The 23,491-nt window shown below is 43.7% G+C and overlaps 1 protein-coding gene across 26 annotated transcripts in view; it reads right to left on the bottom strand.

Moving 5' to 3' along the window:
* dlg2 (discs, large homolog 2 (Drosophila)) overlaps window positions 1–23,491 on the bottom strand; it is a 218,191-nt gene that overhangs the window by 15,513 nt on the left and 179,187 nt on the right. For 23 of the 26 annotated variants that reach the window (XR_011992173.1, XM_072713670.1, XM_072713679.1 and 20 more), the window contains one exon: window positions 10,300–10,414. Coding sequence is in view for 25 of the 26 variants with exons in the window: in XM_072713670.1 (XP_072569771.1) it covers window positions 10,300–10,414 (115 nt within the window). In the remaining variant the exon portion in view is untranslated. Of the gene's footprint in view, window positions 1–10,299; window positions 10,415–13,077; window positions 13,313–17,808; window positions 17,830–18,215; window positions 18,428–23,491 lie in introns of those variants that run through there. The other 3 variants (XM_023835249.2, XM_023835251.2, XM_023835250.2) reach the window with 3 other exon arrangements.

The following is a 23,491-nucleotide window of genomic DNA, read 5'->3' on the forward strand; positions in this document are numbered from 1 at the left end:
AATCATCACTGCACATCTCACACACTTTCCCCAAAAATGTAGTTGTGAAACAGAAAGCACAGGAAGACGTCTGCCATAACAACAAAGGCAAAAATCTGTGGAGAGTGAAAAAAAGTAGGCAAGAGGAGGAAAAGATAAAGGAACCCGTGTTGCATTTGAATAATTACAATAATTCAATTGCCAGAGGGATAATTCTGTCTAAATAGACTTTCATACTTTATTAGCAATTATTAACAGACTGAATTTTAAGGGAAAACAACATTCTGGTGCTTGGTTCAAATCAACACAGCTGGGCTGCAGTGAGAAAACTGGGTACTAAATCAGTGGCCGATTGGAGTATAAAAAAACAGCATTGCCCTAGATACACACACACACACACACCCACACACACCACCCAGGATACTGCCAAATAAAGGGAACCAGAAGCCATTTTAATCCTGAGAAGGGAGACACTGTTTTCTTGATGTTTACCTTACCAGTTAGTAGCTGATGTTAAAAATGGCTGGCATGACCTGCCTGAGGTACTGAATGACTGCTGACAGCTTTCTTGATGGGGCCAGGCCAGAGCCCCCCCATGCCTGCCTGCATCATTATGATGTGCATGTAAATGTACGTAGGATTACAAAAAAACACAAACACAAGACGTCACCCAAGGTGCGAACAGAAAGAAGGAAACGCAATATACTCTCCAAAAATAATGGCGCTTTCCTGAGTAAAAAGTAATTAAAATAATTGGTAACGCTTTACATCATAATGCTTTTATATTGCATTCGTAAAACGTTCAGTGCACCTTCATAATGTATTCATTAAGTATTCATAAAACATTCATAAACATCATGTATATAATATATAATAATAACAAACATTATAATTGCATAATCATGTAATGTTTGTTATTAATGTAGATTAAAGCTGTAAAGGGATGTTAGGATGTTAAGGTGTACTTTCATGCTGCTTATGAATGTTCTATGAATGCATTATGAAGGTGCACTGAATGTTCTATGAATGCATTATGAAGGTGCACTTAATGTAAAGCTGTAAACCAAACAATTAAACTACGCTTTTACAAGCATCTATATCAAGCTCTGTAACAAAAAAAATGTATTTAAAATGACTCAGTAAATGCGTATGCTACTTCCCCAGAGTGGGTTTAGTCCATTCTCACATCCGCCTTGACTTCATCTCCTGTTTTCCTCTCCCGTTTCTGTAATTGAAGCAAACTGGGCCGCAATTATCCCAAGACTGCTCAGATCAAGTTTAGTTTAGAAAGATGAACGGCATATAAAAGAGGTGTAGGAATGGGGGGGGGGGGGGCTCTCTCTCTCTCTGCTACTCCCTTCCCTGCCCACTGGTGCCGTTTAGCCCACAGAATCTCAGCCACAATTGCGTTAAGGGAAATTATACCTCGTCAGGCGGAGCAGGGAGCCCGAGAGATCCAGGCCTCTGGGAAGACAATAACACTGCAGCTGAGTCACACAAAGCATCCGGAAAGAAAATAAAGGCATTACGGGTTTCATTGCTTTTTGGTTTCTATCATATTCCGCTCAATGCTTTCCTATTTACTCCAAGTGAATTACAAAGAGATTCTTTTTTTGTTAGCTATTCAGAGTTAGATATGAAGACTAGCCAGGGCAAGTCAAAATTCCTAAAGGTTTTCAGCCACTTTCGAAAATGTCCCCATGCATTGGCCCTCCTACACAACAATAAACACGGCAAGAGGCTCCTAATCTGGGTCCTTACTCCACTGCTGGCATTTCCCTGATGCGCTTTAGCCAGATTTCTAGCTTTGGGGGATGGAATGCTTGCGTGATGAAGCCCTGTGCTGCATATATTGTATGGGAGCCCTTGTGAAAGGCAGAGCTGTGTAGGTGGAAGACAGTTGGTGTGGGCAGGTAAGAAGCTGACATCTCGGTAAGAAGCTCAAGGAACGACTTCTCTCCCTCACCCTCCTCCTCCTGAGGCGGCTTTAAAAACCTCCACGCTGCACATCCGGTATGCTCTCCGATTGGCTGTAGTCTAGGGCTGGCCCATTAACAGCATCCTTGCATTGACTTTTTACCGGAAATTTCTATGAGACCTCGAGGTGGTCTCTAGTAGTGATGGCAGAAAATAGAGTTTGAAACCTGCAGTGGGTTTGACTATGGTGCAATGTGAATCAGTCTGGGTTAACCAAACAGCAACTAACAAAGTAACTAAGAACATGTGGGTTGAACCATTCGGCGACTTACAGTGGGATGTTAATTCCACCCACGTGTCATCAATCATCTTTGACAGTAGACACAAAGTGGACTGGTGAGGGAACATAGGAAAGACTCGGGAATGCAGAGATATAACCTCGCAATGTACGAGATGGCCATTCTGTCTAAATTTCACATCTTCCCTTCCACCATCTGTCAAAGACACATTCACAAAATGGCAGGAGGCATAGCTCTCCTTGTGAATGACTATGAGAGAGACCGTATTAGTCAACCCGGGTGAATGATGTCCATTTCTGCACTGGTGTGTGGAATCGCCTGCCATCACCATGACAACGTAATGTTTTTGGAAAGATGCCCTTTTGATGCAGACGGTGAGGTGCGTCAGTCGGACTTACAGAGAGGCACATGGCCTCTTTCTTTCTGGGGGGTGCATGTCCAAAGAAAGGAAACTCTAAGCTAAATATACCAACGGAGAAATTCTCTACTTACCAGCAAGCAAGCAAATAACAAGCTTTCTGATTGATAAGCCAAACGTCCATCTTTTGCTCACGTGTATCTATTTCATACGTCCACTATCTCTGCTTATTATCAATTCACTGACACAGTGATAGATTCATTATTGCAGGTTTAATTATTTATAAGATCATATTGGATTTCCAAGGCAGATATGTAACTACACTAATGAGTCATTCTGTATTTTCTCCCATTCAATATTTTGTTAAAAAATAATAAAAGTCTGTTAATAGTTGCTTTACATACGTTGGTGTGTACCAAACAGACTTCAATAAGGTTTGAAAATGGCAAATCATTAAACAGTCTGAAAGGTATAAATCAATTTTCATTCCCATTACTAGCTAGATTGCCGCTGCCCGTGGAGAACGTAAACATTATTAATGTAGATCAATATTTTGGACAAAATCTTGTTTTTTCTATTACTCAGAAAGTCATGCTAATTCCTTCTTGCAACAGGATGACTCATGCATCAGGTGGTTGAAGCAATTTCTGGTTTCTTTGTGATAAGGTGGACCCAGAGATACTCAGAGGCCGATATCAGAGCAACAAGATGACAGGCACACTGGAGAAAGAGAGACATTCTGGCAGAATTAGTCCAACTATCTCCCCTTCTGTTAAAAGGACGTACAGTCACACAGCTTCTCCTACGCCTGTTAGACTGTGTGTCGCCTTTACAGTAATCCCCATTACAAGGTCTATCACGCCAATGCAATCATTACAAAAACTACTAGTTTACTCTACAAGAAACTTCTGCATGCAGAAGAGGAAAAAGGGCACAGTGTTATTATTTTGCTACCAGGATGAAAACACTACGCTCGTTTACAAGAAACAATCCAAAAAAAGCATATCTAGGCAATTTTCATGGGCAATCAGCTCAGAATTCTACAGTCAAATTTTGGGGTAAATGAGCTGTATCAAATGTCACTGGCAAACTCATTAGCTGTTATTTTCAGTGACACACTCATGTGGGAACAGTACTGTACAGTTCCTGATATCCTTTCTTCTAGGGCTCTCATCATCCATATCGCACCAACCCTTCTCCTCAAATAATTCAACCCCATTGGCCAGACAATGACTGTATCAATGTTTAGTGGGAAGCCCAGAAATAATAGAGGCAACATAAAGTAATTCGTCAGTTGTTCAAAAAGTTGAATGTGGGTCAGAATGATCCCGATTTGGAAATCCCAAGTTTTGCTATCCAGGATCAGGTAATCCATCCTACTTCTATGCCAGTTTCTCAAAGCAAAATTGGATTGAATCACCCTCATCCAGATGCAAACTTTTCAAGAGAACCAAATCCGGATTACCAGTGTTCCAAATGGGACGACATATCACAATGTAAGCTGCTAGCTATGTAAAAAACTACAGGCAGAATAGCCAATGTGGGGTCAAAGTGCTGTTATTTAAAGAGACAGACAACACCAAAACAAAATAATACAAACGTCCCCTTATGTTTTCAATTTATTTTAACCAGCCAGACCCCTCATCTGATCAACAACAAATAAATAAAAACAAATATACATTATTCACAAATACATTGGGAACATTTTGAACACATTTTAAATCATAAAAAGGCTAAATGTCCAATAGTTAACAATTAATTTATTTTTTGACCAGTTTTAAAGTTTTATTACATTTTGTTCCTGAAATCCACCTTGAATCCACCCTTATGCTGTAATCAGGGTATTCCAATCCTACAAAAAAAATTTTGAACACCACATGCTCGAGGTTTGATCCAGATCAAAATCAATTATGGGATCTAATCCAATTACAAAATCCCCTTTTTCCTTTCAAACAACCTGTTTTCAAGATTTGATCCAATCCGACAGCCAAAATCCGATCAGATTACTTCTGAACAGCTGAGCCCAGGACCTGACGTAACATCTCCGGCATGGACCCAGACAGACTCTCTGGCCATAACGCTCACATCCTCTTACCCATTGTACCCAAAGATGTCAAGTCGCCATGGCACAGAAAGCGAGTGCCCGCCGCTCACCGCCCTATCTGCCGCGGGAACCGCGAAAGACACAGTGGTTGGCATGGCAACCATTTGCAGTGTAGAACATTCACTGAGCCCAGAATGCTTGCACCATTCTGAACTCAGAACACTATGACAGGCAAATACTACAGCCATTCTGAAAATCCCAGTAATGCTTCACAACTTCACAGCTCTAATGCAGTGTATGCAGAATTTCACAAACAAGAAGTCAATGAGGGAGGGAATGAACTTGCAAAACAGTAAGGACCAATTTCCAAAAATGTTTAATTGATCACTAGTATATTGCTGACAGAACAAGCAGACACTGTGAGTTCAATTAAAAACAAAAGATTAATGATTAGCCTTCAAATACTGGATATATCTTTATATTCATAATGAAATACATTCTACAAAATGATTTTTTTCTACACATAAATGCTGATTGAATTGAGACAGGCAGTACCCTGTAATGGTTAGCATCTGCTGACATGACCAATTCATTAGCCTGCTTATTGTAAGACCAGCTTCCAACCCACATGATAGCAAAGCAAGTGGTTAGAATGGAAGGTTGTGGTGTTCTGAACAGAGATCCATGACAGGAAACACACTTGCAGTGCTTCAGTGTCGCTTGACATCTGTAACATTATTCCTGAAGATAATTTGAGTCCAGGAAGTGACTGCTAACTGCAGTGGATTTCACTGTAAACTATAACCAGCTGTGGCACTTGAGAAATACAATCACAGTGCTGATTTTTTAATGCCAGTTATTCTGAAGACTATCTGTTGCAGTACGTGTCAAACTCTGAAAAACCAGTCTATGATCTGAACAGTTAAAGATGCGTATTGTTCTTTTCATAACAATTATGGAATCAGATAATTCGATGTAAGACCTTTGTCAGCCCTCTCCAAAGAGCTTGCTTTTAGAGACTCAGGCTGACACAATATTGGTCTGGCAAAAGCATGCTCCTGCACCCTGTGTGTGTTTGGCTCTTGAGTTGAGCCATGGAGTCAGTATAAATCTCGGAGACATCTGGCAGCCTGGAAGCACATAGATCTGGGTACGATTACTGATCTGCTGTTAACACTTCTCTGGTAAATCATAATGTAAACATGGAGAGATACCCATTCATGCAAAAAAAGAGCGTTAGACGGGATCACAGGATCTGAGCAGCTGGTTCCTGATGTCGGGACTTGCTTTCTACATCAATCTGTACCTCTACACCAAAGCATTGGAGCTTATCTGGTGTGACCAACTGCATCTGGATCTTGGGTTACCAGTTAATCTCATCCCGCTGGACCAACAACCTCCGGCGGACAAACAACAGGCAGATATAATCATGATATGCATGTCCAGCTGAGGTTCCTCAAACCTGATGAGATGCTTCTAGCGGATAGATATTGTTAATGTAGGACCTGCCCTTCGATTTCAGTTTAACTTGCCTGCGAATGGAGATGACTGGTGGCTAATTCAGGCCAATCTTCGGGAAACGAACATGATAATTGGGTTTGTTCCAGGCCATCGCTGGCGCCGGCCCAAGGTGTGCAACACGGGTCCGGACTGATGTAACGAAAGACCGCGTTGGCTAATGGTGGGGGCTGACAGCTGGGGACGGACTCTCTGGCATGACTGATGCTATCCAAATGATACCTGACAGCTCGCCGGACTGAGGCGGTGATACAAGCACATTCTCCACCGCGAGGCTGCGCCTAAAAATAGCAGCGGGAACAGACAACAGGAAGATGTCCATAAGGACTGAATAATCATCCAGGCCTCATATCAGCCTTCAAACACACAAATTTACATCTGCTGTTGTTTATGTTAATGCAATTTTTAAGTAAGAATCAGCTGTGATAAATATTGCAATAATTACCATCACAATTTTCCCACAAATGATATTAATTAATTCGACTTCTGATCCTTAAAATCGACGTTTTTTTCAGCATTTTTTAGACCTGAGCATGTGCAGACTGGGAAAATAAACTTCCAAGAACTGGAACCAAACAGTGTATGATTTAAATGTCAAAAAGAACCTCATCAGATTTTCCTTATATCTTTGGCTTGACGTCTGAATGCTCCAATCAAAAGTGATTTCTTAAAACTATCCACAGTTGCTGACAGTGAAAAGGTATGCTCTCACACCCAAGGCAACCGTGGACTTGAAACACTGAAAATATGTTTCAACGGGAAGCATTTCAATAGTTTTTTAGGTGCTACTAATAATGTCTGGTGTCAGATCGCCGGCTTTCAGATGGAGAGAGCTTGGACGGCGGCTGAAATCACAGAGGAGCATGGGGAAAAAAAAGTGTCACCCGAGTTCACGAGTCAGTCTAATTGAGCTCCACCCATGGTCATACATTCGGTGAAATAACGGCAGCATCTACCACAGTACTGTCAAAAAAAAAATTTAAATGCCGAACAACGCCTGCGTTTGTCAGGGTTACCCAGTATCGGCAAAACCGGCGGAACCATTAGGACGCTTGAGAACGGAGAGGCAGGAAGTGTGCCGGCAGAGACAGGGCATCGTGGGAGAGGAGGTTCCAGGCACATCTATCTGTGCACATCTGAGGTGTTGAGTCACCTTCCTCAGGTTCAGATCCCACCTTCCTCTGCTGGCCTGCACTGTAATTCCATTCTGTGCAATACAATCATGCAATCTTAATAAAAAATTACATGTCAAACCTCATGACAAGTTATAATCTTTGGGACTGTATTTAAAAGACAACACAAAAGATCGGCGAGATATTTTTGAATCTGTGCACCTGGACTCGTCTCTAAAGACTCAAAAACTAGAATATGGTGATTCATGTTTCGAACTTGGTTTATGCTTGAGTGCTTCCCCCCCACCCATGTTCACAAAAGTAAGTGTGCTGGTTCACAGAAAAGGGTTAGCATCAGTAAGTGCAGCAAATCCTCCTCTGACCTCACTCTGCATCTGTGAAGATCGCCATGGAAAGCTGGGCGAGGCATGATGTGGTGGCTCACTTTGAAAGAATTCATGTTCTACACGCAAGAATTAAATTCATGGATTACCGGTGATGTGCTTTGTTTGAAAGGTACAAGACCGTTAATATTACTTTACAGTGCATTCAGCAAGCAAAGATGTTGTCATTTTTGGTGCCAGGATTATTGTTAATCAGGATTAGTTCAGCATAGATTTGTAGGTGTATTAGCTGCCAAAAAAATTAAGAAAATATATAGCCGTGCTACTACAATGACTGCATATTTTGCCTTTTGAGCATTTTTCTCCCTATTATATCTGAACCAAGAACCACAGCTCTCTGTGCTACTGGCACCCATGTGTCAATCTCAAGCACCGCAGCTTAGGTAAACAGAGATCTGGAACAACTAGTGCAGAGCAGAGCACTAGCTGATCTGTGAACAGTGTGCAACTATAAGCCAAATGCTGAACGAATCAGCATAATTTGTGCTTGGGAAAACATCTGCTTCTGGTTTCCATTGCAGAGATCTTAGCTTCACCACCGTGGACTCTTACTGAAAGGCATGTTTGCCAAATTGTCAGCTTCTCCTAGTGTAAAGAAGTAGAAAATATGCCACGGACCATTTGTGTTTTTCTCAAACTAATGGGCCATTAATGACGGCCCTCCAATTTCACGAGGCACCTGAACTGGAGTATATTGAAAGTCGCCGACGGGATTAATTTGCCACAAAGGCATGGGAGGCAACATTCCATGTGTCACTGCGCTTGTTGCAAGTGACCCAGAAAATATTAGCATTTGCAAAATAACTGCTGCAGATGGCCTACAATATGGCTGCTGTAGCATTCTGCTTTTATGGGGACAATTATCACAGCAGTGTTGTCGTTTAGGCTGGCTCTGTATATGAACGCATCGATGCTAGACATGGCTAGCTCCAGAGTATCACAGAAGGTATACTTAGCATAACAACTTCTGCAAATACTGTAAAAGAGGTGCTGGGAAAACCACTGTGTTCTGTTCTCAGAGATCTACACTTGCGTCAATGAGCGTTTGCTGTCCGTGGTGCTGAAACACATCCATGCCCTGCACTTCTGCGGAAATACAAGCAATAATAGATGCATCAAATGTAAACTCACTAACCTAGACCATTGATAGCTGTCAGACCCCTTGGGGCTCTTCATAATTCAAGTTGTAGAAGATGACTAAGAGATGGCTAGATTATATTATTTTTATTCAACGATGCGTGTGGACCAGTGCACTCATCTTTAGGACACCGAAAGACATTAAAAACAATTCAATATTATATACATTTCCCTCCAAAAAGCTGACGGTATTATATAAAACATTATGTAGTGTTACATAACGCAAAGGTATTAAATGCTGTTCACTACACATCTGGACGAATGTCAGTATCTCAAATAAACAACCCCAGGTTTTATGGATGCAGGATTAGCAAGATTTCCAATAAAAACTGCAAAATGAGATATTATTTATGCATGGCATGGTCAGTGGCTGACCTATAAAATATTATGGGATTTAACATCCAAACACAGTGAATAAACATACATAGGACATTCTATATAAATAGTATCATACCTTAAATAAATATGGGAACAATTAATAAACTACTTTTAATAAATTAAAATAGGGTGACGATTCACATTAAGCACTCTTTCAAAATGCATTTATCATGAATTCATAAAACATTAAGTAGCAACATGTATATTAACATATTAAACATATTAAAGCTGTCATGTCTTCATTGAAAGTGTTATAATGCAATGCTTTAAAGAATGTTAAGGAAAACACTTAAATGCTGTTTAGTAATGTCAAGGCGATGTACATACATGACGAAGGGGCACACGTAAAGCATCACCAAAAATCAACAGCTAACCATGACAAACTATTTATAGAAATGAAGTACAATATTTACTTTGCAAATGAGGCACAGTTGTTTTTCTATAAGAAAGCCTTCCTCATAACGCAATACTGCGAAGGTATTTCGTATTAATTAGCCTGTGGCTGTTCCCCATATACCACAATGGCTTATGCACTGATGAAGTTCTCCTTGTGTACAAACATATTGTCTGCTGCTGCCTCCGGAAGCAGTTTAATTGAGAAGACATTTGGAATCTTCAGGACAGCAGGTCAAAGCATGTGCTTTTGTGTCTTTTTGGAGGAAGAGGAACCAGGCACAAATATACTGGTGGCATCACACATTCGCGGGACAATTTTTGAGGGCTTTTAGCCAGGCGTTTATTATGGAGAGCTCTTGGTAGAACATGCTGTTCCGGCCCATCCGGAAAACCGAGAGGGTCGAGATTAACAAAGGCATGGAAGGACACACTGGTGACAGATGAGTGAAGAGAACCAGAGGCTCAGCTGGGGTGGGAAGTGTGTGTATGTGTGCCTGCTTGCACACCCCCCCCAAGAACTTCCACATATTGAACAGATCCTTGCTGACAACGAAGATCCTGAGCTACCCAACTCTGAGAAAAGTTAGCCTGCCTCAGCAGACACTTGAGCCCCATCAAACCCAAATGTTGACCACCAACAGCTTGAACTAAAGAGAAGCAAAGTCGTGATCATGTCAGAAACACAAGAGTCAGGCCTTGAATTGTTTCTGTGCTGGCAGCCCTGTGGAGATACTGAACATGTCGAGCAGCACCTTACCTGACATAAAGCGAGCGCTTCTGGTTGGTTCGCAGAGAACCCGACCCGGAGCTCATGCTGTGGTTCATCATCTGCTCCCGTAGGTCATGGATCTTGGCTTCAAAGCGTCCGTACTCTGCAGGAGAGATTAAAAAGAGAGACCACAGGTCAACGGCAGTCACAATGACCTTCAGAAAGACACCCCAGGGCAGGGGCGGATGCGGAACTGGGCAATAATAAGGGAAAAAAACCAGACCAGAGTGGATTGATACCATGCTGGGGGGGGGGGGGTTGTGGTCTTTCTTGATCATAGTTTTTGTGGCGAAGGTCAAACTATTCAACTATTCACTTAAAGGAAACAGGTAGCATTCTGAGCACTTGAGAAGATTCCTGAGATAAATCATGTGCCACTCAACTCCAGAATAAATCACTGCGGTGGATATTTCATGTCTGTACATGATGTTTTGGGCCGAAAAAACCCTCAGCTTGATCGCTAAATGGAAAGGGGCCGTGTTCAGTGTTACCCAGGCACCACAAGTCAGGCTCTCACCACAACTAAGGCTACTAAGGATTTTCAGGATAAGAACAACACCGTAAACAGCAGGGACAACAGCACCCAACCCAATAACAAAAGCTTGGCAAAGGCACCAGTATATTTTTAGTTGGAGAACAGAAAGTACATACTGCACGCAAGATATAATCTAAGGGATATTACAGTAGAACAAAAGACAGCTGAAGATAAAGTCTAATACCATTCAACGGTTCATCCATTCATCATCCAATCTCATATCCCGAGTAGGTTCACAGGGGACCCTAGAGACTACTGGAGCAGAATAAGGCAAAAGGGACGGGTATCAAAGGCTATGCTTCACATCAGTTTAGATGCGTACTTATAAGACAATCAGAACAAGCCACAACGTGCAAATGCATTTCAATTATTATTATTCTATTATTATTATTCATAATCTAAATTAATTCTATAAGAGAAAAATACTGAACATTCTAGAAATATCATTAATTCATATAAGATTTTCATATGAAAATATTTTACTTGATTTTAATAATAAATTTCCCCGTTCACAGTTTCTGGATGGTGTACGACTAACTAAGGCAGGGCAGTAAGTGCCTACCACTTTTTACAGTAGGAGTACTTAATATTTGTTCCTTTTCTGTTTTATCTTTTTGCTTTTGTTGTCCTATTGGGTACAGAAATATACACAAACAGAAAAATAAGAGCCCACATCTTGGTACACCCACTGGTTCCCCGAATCATTGGCACTATTTTGTACTCTGCATGGTTTGTTTAAACATAGCATTCAAAACACAACCAAGCACCAGAGGCGATAGTATATGTTGGCTGCAATGAAACGTGTGAGGTTCCCACGTGCCGGTAGATTGGCTGGGCCATCCACACAGCAAAGCGCACGGTTATGGGCCGCTCTCAAGGAAACTCCTCCCTGGGCAGCTTCCACAGCCTGAATGGGCAGCTAATGGAGTGGGAACACTCGCTCTGTCATCCCAGGAAGCCCTCCCATCCCTTCTGGTTAACCATTAAACGGACCAAGCTTCACAGCCATTCCTGGAAACATGGGCTGAATTATGGCAGGTCTTACAAACAGGTTACCAGCACTGATGCTGACAGGTTGTTAATTAAACGTCCTTTAGACCTGTCCTTAATAAAATGCAAAATGTACCAGTACAAGAAATCCATCAAGTCCCATTTCCTAAAATTAATGCACAAATATTGTCCCTAGTAGGAGGTATCTGAGGTGGGGTCAATAGGTATTCTGGAACACCCCCAACTTCTCTCCGAGGAGCACGCACACTCAGAAAACACGAAGATGGTGTTGAGGTGAAGAGGATTATGAGCAGCGAGCCATTTCTAAAAGGTGAGGATGAATCACATGGTCCCTTCGAGGTTATGCAAGAGCTTTTGATCATAGCGTCTGTCTCTGTGGCTGTTTTGATGGAGGTGCCACAGAGCTGGAAGTGACTGTCTCGCACTCACATGTGCACACGCATGCACACTTTCACGCTCCCTGGCACGTTCTGGAAAGCGTACATCACCACCGACGCTACCACTATGAAAGAGACCCTCTGAGATCCGTGCGGCTCCTGCTGTCAGTCATCGTGGGCTCTCTGGCTTGAGTCCAAGCTCAAAAAACAGCGAATGGTGGCCAACTGGAGCCCAGACCCATCCCAGGAAAACAGAAGGGGCGACATCTCCGCTGAGCGCATAGCCGGGACAACTGAAGACTAGCAGTGACTGTCGCACAGTGAACAAAGCTCACAAACCCACACACCACGGAAGCAAGTATAGCGGATTAAGGCTGCTGTGACATCCTAGATTTAAGAGAAAAGTATTTACCAGTAATGCCAATGGATCCTTACATTACAATTAAGAAAAATTACAAAGCATTTGGCAAGTGAGTTTATTGGCTAGAATGAGCAGCAAAATTTGTTTTTCTGTCATTAGACCTCATCAGTACCTTTAAATCAATAAACATCCAAATGAAAATCAGGAAGGGTAAAATAAAACCTGAATGAACTGAAATCAAAGACATACACTGCAGAAGAAATAAGCAATGAACTTAGACTACATATAAGTAATAACAGAATTATTCTTTACATTTAGCTGCAAAACACCACTTACATGAGAAGCAAAAACAAGTATGTTTAAATTGGAAGGATCATTGACAGCACATGCAGAAACGACGGAAACCCAAGCATTAATTCAAAGTCAGGCAAACGGACCACGGCACTCGTACGGCACAAAGACAAGCCGCCTCTTCTGCTCACCGGCGTGTTCAGCTGTGGAAACGCGAGCGGCGCCAAGCCCCAGTCAGCGAGTCGTTCCAGCAGCTGCTGCCGCTGCAAACCTTCCTGAGCGGCTCTGCCGTCTCCAGCCTCCAGCACGGTGCCATGTGTGTGAGTGTGCGCGTGAACGCACACACAAAAATCCCGCCCAGCAACATGAGGCACGAGAGCAAAGCTCCAGGCTGCCTGTGTGCTGAATGACAGTGGGGGACCGGCGTAGTTAAGGGGGGGGAGGGAGTGGCAGGGGCTAAAAAGAAGCACTGGGGCAATGTGAGGACAGGGACAGACCCAGCGACTGGCACAATAAAGTCCTCCGTGGCACATCATCAGTAATGTGATGTGCATAAACAAGAAAGTGGACACTGTCCTTCATCAGTAACATAATCTAAACAAGTGAGGAAGAGGACACTGTCCTTCATCAGTAACATAATCTAAACAAGTGAGGAAGAGGACACTGTCCTTTATCTGTAACATAATCTAAACAGGTGAGGAAGAGGACGCTGTCCTTTATCTGTAACATAATCTAAACAGGTGAGGAAGAGGACGCTGTCCTTTATCTGTAACATAATCTAAACAGGTGAGGAAGAGGACACTGTCCTTCATCAGTAACATAATCTAAACAAGTGAGGAAGAGGACACTGTCCTTTATCTGTAACATAATCTAAACAAGTGAGGAAGAGGACACTGTCCTTCATCAGTAACGTAATCTAAACAAGTGAGGAAGAGGACACTGTCCTTTATCTGTAACATAATCTAAACAAGTGAGGAAGAGGACACTGTCCTTTATCTGTAACATAATCTAAACAAGTGAGGAAGAGGACACTGTCCTTCAGCAGTAACATAATCTAAACAAGTGAGGAAGAGGACACTGTCCTTTATCTGTAACATAATCTAAATTAATGAGGAATAGGACACTGTCCTTCATCAGTAACGTAATCTAAACAAGTGAGGAAGAGGACACTGTCCTTTATCTGTAACATAATCTAAATTAATGAGGAATAGGACGCTGTCCTTTATCAGTAACCTAATCTAAAAAGTTTGGAAGAGGACACTGTCCTTCATCAGTAACATAATCTAAATTAACGAGGAATAGGACGCTGTCTTTTATCAGTAACCTAATCTAAACTAGTTTGGAAGAGGAAACTGTCCTTCATCAGTAACATAATCTAAATTAATGAGGAAGAGGACACTGTCCTTCATCGGTAACATAATCTAAATTACTGAGGAAGAGGACACTGTCCTTTATCAGTAATGTTATCTAAATTAATGAGGAAAATTACCCTTCTTAAGTAAAAATCATAATTAATGACGAGAGGATATGGTCCTTCATCATTGTCATTATTAATCATTGTCATTATTAAGTACAAAGAGCAATGTTACTTAAATTAACGACAAAGAGGACACAGTCCTTCATCAGTAATATAATCCAAATTAACGAGGAGGAGGACACAGTCCTTCATCGGTAACATAATCTAAATTAATGAGTAAAAATCATAATGAGGAAGAGGACACAGTCCTTCATCTGTAAGTATTCGAAATTACGCAGGGAGTGAACCTAGCCCTTCATTAGGAATGTAATAGAGAGGACATGGTCTTTCATCAGTAATATCATCTACATGAACAAAATAGCAGACAAGGTCCTCCCGCGGTAATGCAACTGGACACGCCCCATTCAAAATCCATATGGATGCTGTCCTAGTCCATCACAAGCTGAACTGAACTGATCCTGAGCTTGGGAAAGTGTCCACTTTGTAGATGTGATGAGAACAAGTTTAAACAGGGAACAGGAAAAAAGAATTGAATTTGTCCTTTCTTCATTTCTTATATCTAAATGAGATGCTTTGTAAAAGTATGAGTACTGGTACACTGGAATGCTGCTGTTCGCATATCCCGTCTTGCTCTCCTTTGAGACATACAGACACAGACAGGGGAGAGCGCAGCTTGGAGTTTGACTGCAGGCTCAGCCATTTATCCAGTGTCCCTGGAGCATTTGTTTTTTGATAGTTAAGGGACTTGCTCAAGTCACAGGTTTCTCAGCGGCAGCCTTCCAATCAGCTGCTGAGCCCAGCCACCCCCCAAAACTTCTGCCTTTGCAGCCCTTCCAATCAGCTGCTGAGCCCAGCAACCCCCCAAAACCTCTGCCTTTGCAGCCCTTCCAATCAGCTGCTGAGCCCAGCCACCCCCCAAAACCTCTGCCTTTGCAGCCCTTCCAATCAGCTGCTGAGCCCAGCCACCCCCCAAAACCTCTGCCTTTGCAGCTTAAAGCTTGCAATGTAAATGTTTCAAATTCCATCCAGGAACTTTGATCTCTCTTTTGGCTTTAACCCAGTTTTTTTTCCCAGCCTTCAAATCTCAAGTTCCAGGTAGGATCTTTGTTACACTACTTAAAGGTCCCTGAAATTCAGGTATAGGATACGAGTAAAATGTTAGAGATCCAGTGCACCCATTGGATTGAAGAACACAGGTACCACAATCTGGAGTTTTGATGAACTATTAACCAAAGAATGTACTTAGTGTTCCTCTTCCTGTCATTATACAACAGTGATTGCAGAACCAACAGAAGCAACTTGGAAACCTGCATATAAGCAGGACTGAAGAGAACAGCAAAGTAGAGCGTTAAGTGCTGGTGGACCTTCAGCTGCTCACATCTGTCACTGGACACTCAGATAGTCTCTGACAGCTGTCTTGGCACGTTGCTTCCCCAACTCCCCCCAAAAATAGCAGCAGGCATCTCCCTAAACTAAAGCAGGAACCGAAGCTTTAATAGCTGCTACTGCTACAGCTGCATGGAGTGATCCAGCGGAGAAGCAGCTTTTTTCTGGAAGCACTCGTCAAATTGCCTTGCCTGGGGATTATGGGAAAGGTGGTTTGACCCCCTACCCCCCCCCCCCCCCCCTCCGTGACTGCTTTGAAGCGAGGGTCAACTGACAGCTGTTTGTTGATTGTTGAGCACAGTGTCTGGGAAACAGTGTGGCGATTTACCAGCTGTGAGGATCAGTCCCCAAATACACGAGTCCAACACAAACAGAACCTCTCGAAACTTTACCATGATTACAGAAGGTTACCTTCACCAAACTCAGAGGCAACCCACTAGATACCAGTTATAAGAGGGATAACATACTGGTTATACACCTTATATCATGTGACTAATGAAGAGTTAAGTAAAGGGTCCCGGTAAACCAGGTGAACCCAAAGTGAAGAAGATACCACTTCTTAAGAAGATTGTAGGCAGAGGTTGATGTGAGGGCCTGTAACATCCATCTAATGCAGGGTGGATTTTGCCATCCGGTCTACAGACTAAATTCTGGCATTGCCAGTCTAATCAGCTCCTGGCGGAATATGTAATGCTCTGTACATGCCAGGAGAGACACGGCTAGGAAACACGGCTGGGAAACACGGCTGGGAAACACGGAGAGCGCATCATAAATATGGTTCCCCAACAATACAGTCAGCCGTGTTGTTGCTAACCCTAACCCCATAAAAGCATAACATGTAGAGTCCCAAAAGCTGAGAGCATTAGCCCTGGGTAAAAGGATTCAAGGCCCACACAGACACGCTGCACGCACACGCACAAGCACACAGACAAGCTGCATGCACACAGACATTCTGCACACACACACACAGACACGCTGCACACACATGCACACAGACACGCTGCACACACATGCACACAGACACGCTGCATGCACACAGACATGCTACACACACACACAGACACGCTGCACACACACAGATATGCTACACACACACATAGACACGCTGCATGCACACAGACATGCTACACACACACACAGACACGCTGCACGCACACGCACACAGACATGCTGCACACACATGCACACAGACACGCTGCACATACACACACACAGACACACTGCATGCACACGCACACTGACACGCTGCACGCACACGCACACAGACACGCTGCACGCACACAGACACGCTGTGCGCACACGCACACAGACAGCTGCACGCACACGCACACAGACACGCTGTGCGCACACGCACACACACACAGACACACTGCATGCACACGCACACTGACACGCTGCACGCACACACACACAGACACGCTGCACGCACACAGACACGCTGCGCGCACACGCACACAGACACGCTGCACGCACACGCACACAGACACGCTGCGCGCACACGCACACAGACACGCTGCACGCACACGCACACAGACACGCTGCACGCACACGCACATGCTGCATCCATTGTCTGGCAGCCCTTTTCATTGTTAACTTTTTTCAATGCCACTAAAAAGGAAAGAGAATCTAAAGAGGAAAAGACTGACACAAAAAAGACTTTGTCTTGTCATTAGAGTCCTTTCTCAGCTGAAAAATAAAGAGCTGCTACACTCTCATCTTGCACTGAAGCACGAGTGGCGAACGCAGTTAAAACGACGCCGACGTGTCGCTCTGCTGCCTGCCATGACGTCACTGGCGGGAAACAAAGGTGACAAGGATGGAAACTCTATGTAACCGGGGGGGCATTACACCGTCATGGTGGGTGGAATGAGGATCCAAGTCACTGGCCAGTCCTTGAAACAAAAGGGCAACTCATTAACAGGGAAAATGACCACAAGCAGGCCATGCATCGTACCCAACCTACAGAAATATTTACTGGAACACCTCAATGAAGAGTCACCATCCAAAAAATCCAGAAACGCCCAGCTTAAAAAGTCTGTGAAACACCAAAACTACTCACACAAGGCAGCACGTCGGCTGGAGATGGGATAGGAAGTAACCAATCAACATGAGGGTTTCAATCAAAACGAAACCTCTTCTTCATGCAACTTTCCAAGCTTTTTTTGTCTGAAGGCTTAATGAAAATCGATATGAAAATCAATCAACATGCGACTGGAGCAAGCCAAATACAGGAGAGTGATAAGGAATTAGCCTGGCTGTCTCTAGCAAGCAAAGTCTTAATTCTGTAATTATGAATTTGAAATGAACAATAAAAAATTATAGTTGCCAGTAAGTGCCAGTACTAACTGTGCCCATGAACGTTTTGCAAGGCAAAAATAGCCAAGCTGAGTACTGAATGAACACCAACTGACAAACTCTGCTTTTAGAAATCAGATCGTTACCTGGCTATAATTAAAGCCTACGTACGTGTTTCTGCGGATACAAGGATGGCCTGCGGAGAATCCCGGAAGGCGTCCGGTCGACATCGTGCGAACGTGAATCCATAAAGTGCGAGAAAGGCACGGGGATCCATCACTAAGGAGCCAGGATCCATCTGTGTCTCTCTGATTGTCTGCATCATCACCCGCTTGAGGGGGATTCTGTTAGACTCTCTTCCCTGGGGACTCACCACTCCACTGCAACACTAACGCCAGCTGGCTGCCGGACTGGGGGCCTCTCAGGGTGGGAGGGGGGTAAACTGGCACTTGACACTGTAAAGTCAACCACTACTTCTCAGGGATGGAGATGGCACTCCAAACACCAAGCGGAAAATTCCATTTGGGGGTACCGAGAGTATCATCAGCACGAGGCCGGAGTGGCGTGACGTCCTATGCAAGCCTCACATCCTGTACTCCTGCTTTTCATGGGGTCTAAGCTTCTACTGCATTTTCTTGCTTGGCCCTTTTGCTCCAAGCAAATGCTACAGTTAACCTATTTTTTACATTAAGCCAATCAGGATACAGAAGAGCACAGCTCAAATGTAAGAAAAGGCAGGAAAGGACAGTCTCCTGTAGGCCCAAGGCTGACCACCCTGTTTTCCTGGGCAATACTTGTCCTTACACTGGCAAACCTAAGAGTATAATTCACCAACACCAAACCACAGAACACAGGAACACCTTGAGACCTTGATACTTGCATGACTGTCCTTTGATCGAGTTTTTCACATTTGTTACAACCAAACAGGATTAATACTGGCGGGTCGGTACACCTGCTGATACCTGGACACGAACGATTGTGGAACGTGGTGGGAAACACATGTCAGCCTGCTGGGTTGGGGGGGTTGGGTCCTGGCCAGGCATTTGTCTTCAGGAAGACAAATGTGGTGAAAAGGTCAGAGAGAGGCCTCTGCACTGGGGGGGGGGGGGGGCTTGGTCGCCTCAGGAATCTGGTCTTGGCGTGGCGGGAGACATGGAGGCCCACCATTTCTAAGCCTGGTGGATTGTTAAAGCATCACAGTGGATCAGATCTAATGGAACCAAATGGGCTTGTCAAGCCACCAGAAGCAACCACTTATACAAAAGAAATTTAACGGCTCTTACTCTATTTGGGGCTTCTGACTAGTTATACACTATAACCTTAAGAACCCATTTCTTCATTAAAAACGGGTTATAAACACTCACACTGGGCTGTTCTGCAGCCAAAGTCTTAAAAACCCAGGATGTGCTCCTCCTTGATCCCCTGTTTTAGCACCAGACAACCCTGTTTTTCCATGGTGTCTCAGCTGAGCCAATCAGTCCATTTCAGAGATCTGCCGAAGTGAAGGTGAGACAGACCTCATGATTATTGTTCCAAATTAGAGAGGATGCTCAGACTTCGTGCATCATGTTATGTCTGAAGCTTTATATGATTTATACATGCTGCTGTTTATGGCTACGTCAGGATACTGTTTCTGGATTTCACATCAGCATTCAACGCTGTCTTCCCATCAAGACCGGTCTCCAAACTCACTGACCTTGGCATCAGCACCTCAATCTGTAACTGGACTCTGGATATTCTGACCAACAGACCCCCATCTGTTAGGTTAGACAGCTGCACCCCGTCCACCCTGTCACTGAGCGCTAGGGTCCCACAGCCCTCTCTTCTACTCCCTGTTCACCCATGACTGTTTCCCTATGTGCAAATCTATCCTCACCATCAAGTTCACAGATGATATCACAATATTTGGGTGCAAGGTGTGCTGACAACAACTTGGCCCTCAACAGCAGGAAGACTAAGGAGCTCGCTGTGGACATCAGGAAAGCTAGAGGCTGCAGACACACCCTCAATCACATCAATGAAACCGAGGTGGAGCACATCACCAACCACAACGTACTGACGGCACACATGAGGACTTCTCCTGCTCCATGACCTCCTCCACCCTGATCAGGAAGAAGAAGCATCGTCCTTTCTTACTGAGAGGAAAGCCTATCTGTCACCTCAGATCCTGACCAAATTTTCCAAGCGTGTACCAAAAAGATCATCCTTACCAGCTGTATCACGATGCGGTATAGCAGCTGCTCTGTCTCTGACGCGAAGGCTCACCAATGAGCTGTGAAAACCATTCAGCATTTCATTGGTGCCATTTTCCCCAAACTCCAGCCTAAGTGATGCTTGAAATGGACATATCCCAGACCTCCAGCGGGAAGAACACAGATGTGAATACACACACACACACACACACACATACATTTGAATTTTGGAGGAGCCTTGGTATTTGGTACAACATTCAATGTGCACAGAACTCTCATTCTACTCTATGGGAATCACATATGGTTATATACTCAATATGTGGTAAACTTTACATTAACTGCCCTTAATAATGCATTTATAAAGCATTCACAAGACATTCATAAGCAGCATATAAGAATATCTTAACATTCTAGCATACTGTAACATTTATAACAAACATTGTATAATAAAAACAATCATTATAATTGTATAACCATTTGATGTTTGTTATTAATGTATATTAAAGCTGTTAAGGTATGTTAGGATGTTATGGTAAACATGCTGCTTATGAATGTCTTATCAACGCATTATAAAGGCATCACAAAGGTGCAGTTAATGTATAGCGTTACCAAATTATGAGTATATACTGTACAGCGTCTGTGACTGCAATGTAAACCGTTATTTATACCATACCATACATTATATAGATGTATATTTTCTATTTAATTATCACACATGTATATATTGTACAGCTGTTTCAAGCACTTGCACTACCCTGCACTTCTTGATTAGATGCCAAATTTCATTTCATTGTCTGAGTCCTTGTACTTCGTGCAATGACAATGAAGTCAAATGTAATGTAATGTAATGCAATGTAATATTATGTAATCTAATCTAACAATCAGCTCTTGTGCAGTTCATGTCACGCTGATCTGCCTGTTTTAGGAAGGCACAAGCCGCAGACAGAGCGTGCCAGCGGGAGGCCAGCTCCTGGCAGGACCCTAGCGGAGGCATGTGGGCAAACAGGCCTTCTACAGATGCTAAATGTCAACAGTAAGGTCAAAAATTGGCCATTTCCTTTTTAGAGACCAGCTTTAATGCCCTTTACAGGGACTGACTGCTGCTGCGGGAACACGGCAGTGAAAAGGCCTCCGGGACTGAGGTAACAGGAGAAAGGCCGAGGCCCACACCCTCCAACCCCCCCCCCCCCCTTGGCCTTTTACGGCATTTAAGAAAGGTTTGCAAAGAACAGCAATGTGCTCTGTGCACTTTACAGTCTCCAGTCTCCACCTCCCGCCAATGCCTGACATACACGCACACGCACACACATACGCACACGCATACGCACACACATACGCACACGCATACGCACACACACACGCACACACACCAATCCAGTACCAAGGCTCCTCCAAAATCCTCGTCACTCCACGTGCTCCTGGCTGCCTCCACGGCTCGGCTGAGGTCCTTGACACAAGCCAGAATGGGAACCAGATCTCTATGCATTTCCGGCGCACCTTCACACTGGCCGTGTTTATACATTCGCAAGGTGACACAGGATCCTTTTCGCAGGCCAGCATGGCATCGAGCCATGAACGAAAACTTCCTGACAACATTCAGGGTTGTTATTAACCTGAAGCATATTATTCATCAGTAGCAACTCATAAATGAATGTATTAGATCTACCTTTATCCAAAAATGCTTTAAAAAGTTACCAAAATAACTGGTTCGAATCCAGAACCAGCAAGGTATTTATTACTCCCCATGTGCTGAATTAGCTGCCTCCTACTATGTCACATATGGGTTAAATGCAGAGGACACATTGTGTGCTGTGGTGTGTCAACACTGATCACCTATCAGATTCAATAAATGGTGAATGTTAAATGGACTGCATTTATATAGTGCTTTTCTACTCCTATGAGTACTGAAAGTGCTTTACAACTCATTGCTCAAGGACACTTTCATGGGGCCAGGAGGAACCAGGGCTCGATAGCACTACCTCCTGTGCCACCATCTTCCCCCAACAACCTAGGACTGACAAGCGTGTACGTATCTACCGCCACTTTTAACCAACCAGATTAAACTGAATGATCAGCGGTGAGTGAGCGAGTTATGTGGTATCCCTTACACATGCTCGAGCTGCTGGATGCAAAACCACTCAACATAACTGCAACTAGGGCCAGCAGGTTGTATGTTCAGATCCTGGGAGGACATTGTTGAGCAGAAAGGCATTCCTTTCAAATTACAGTCAATGAGTAAAGGGCTGCCAGTAATGATGCACGGGGAAGAAAAATTGTGTTACAAGAGAAAATTGAAAAAAAAAAGAAATTAAAAGCAATACTGATGTGATTACAGCTAGATTATGAACCAAGGACACATTCAGTAGCTGGAGGCAACAGTTACAATACACAACTTCTAATATTGTGCGAATATATAAATCTCCTGTGCTTTGGCATTGATATAATCACAGCAGAGGATGAGACGTCTTTCCAGAATATCTGGAAATATGCGAGAAGATGCACAGAGAACTAGCTGAGGAACATCATTCACTGTGATACAGTGAGAGTGCCCAGGATGGGGGGGGGTTGGGGGGGTGGCAGTGGGGAACATTGCAGGGGTGAGGAAACAGAGCCAGAGAGCTGGGGAGGCAGGCCAGCGCCGGACAAAAAGTAAATGGTAGAGATATTTCTTGTTCTTGGCAGTGGAGAGAAACGAGATACTGAGCACAGAGGGTGTGGGGGGGGGGGGGGGCTTTATATACTGCCACGAGATCTTACGTCTCAGGAAGAAGGAGGGCATTTCTGGGAAGCAGCTGTGGAGGAGGATTCACTGGAAGAGAGCGATACAGGATACAGGAGAATGTTCTAGAAGGGTGGGGATCGAGTTTGCATACAAGCGGAATATAAGAATATTTATGAGTGAACTACAGTATAGAGAAAGGTAGGGGTTCTAGAATATTCTAGAAGAGAGGGGATGGCGTTGGCGTATAGGGGAATATTCGTATGCTTAAGAAAGTGCTGCCAAGAAAGGCAGGAGTTGGGAGGATCTTCTAGACGAGTGAGGATGGCGTTTGCATACTGTGAGAATATATATACTTCAGAGGGATGTATAGTGAGAAGGCAGGGGTGAAGAGCATCTTCTAGAAGAGTGGAGACAGAACATGTGGGAGGCAGTGAGAAGTGCGCCCCCTGTGGAGATCAGTGGGAGTTTATGAGCAGCCCGCTGCTCTCTGTCCTTTAGCCCGCACACACACACCCCCACTGTATACTGCAGCA

The sequence above is a fragment of the Paramormyrops kingsleyae genome, chromosome 6 (assembly GCF_048594095.1).
Source record: "Paramormyrops kingsleyae isolate MSU_618 chromosome 6, PKINGS_0.4, whole genome shotgun sequence".
In the NCBI taxonomy this organism is placed as follows: Eukaryota; Metazoa; Chordata; class Actinopteri; order Osteoglossiformes; family Mormyridae; genus Paramormyrops; species Paramormyrops kingsleyae.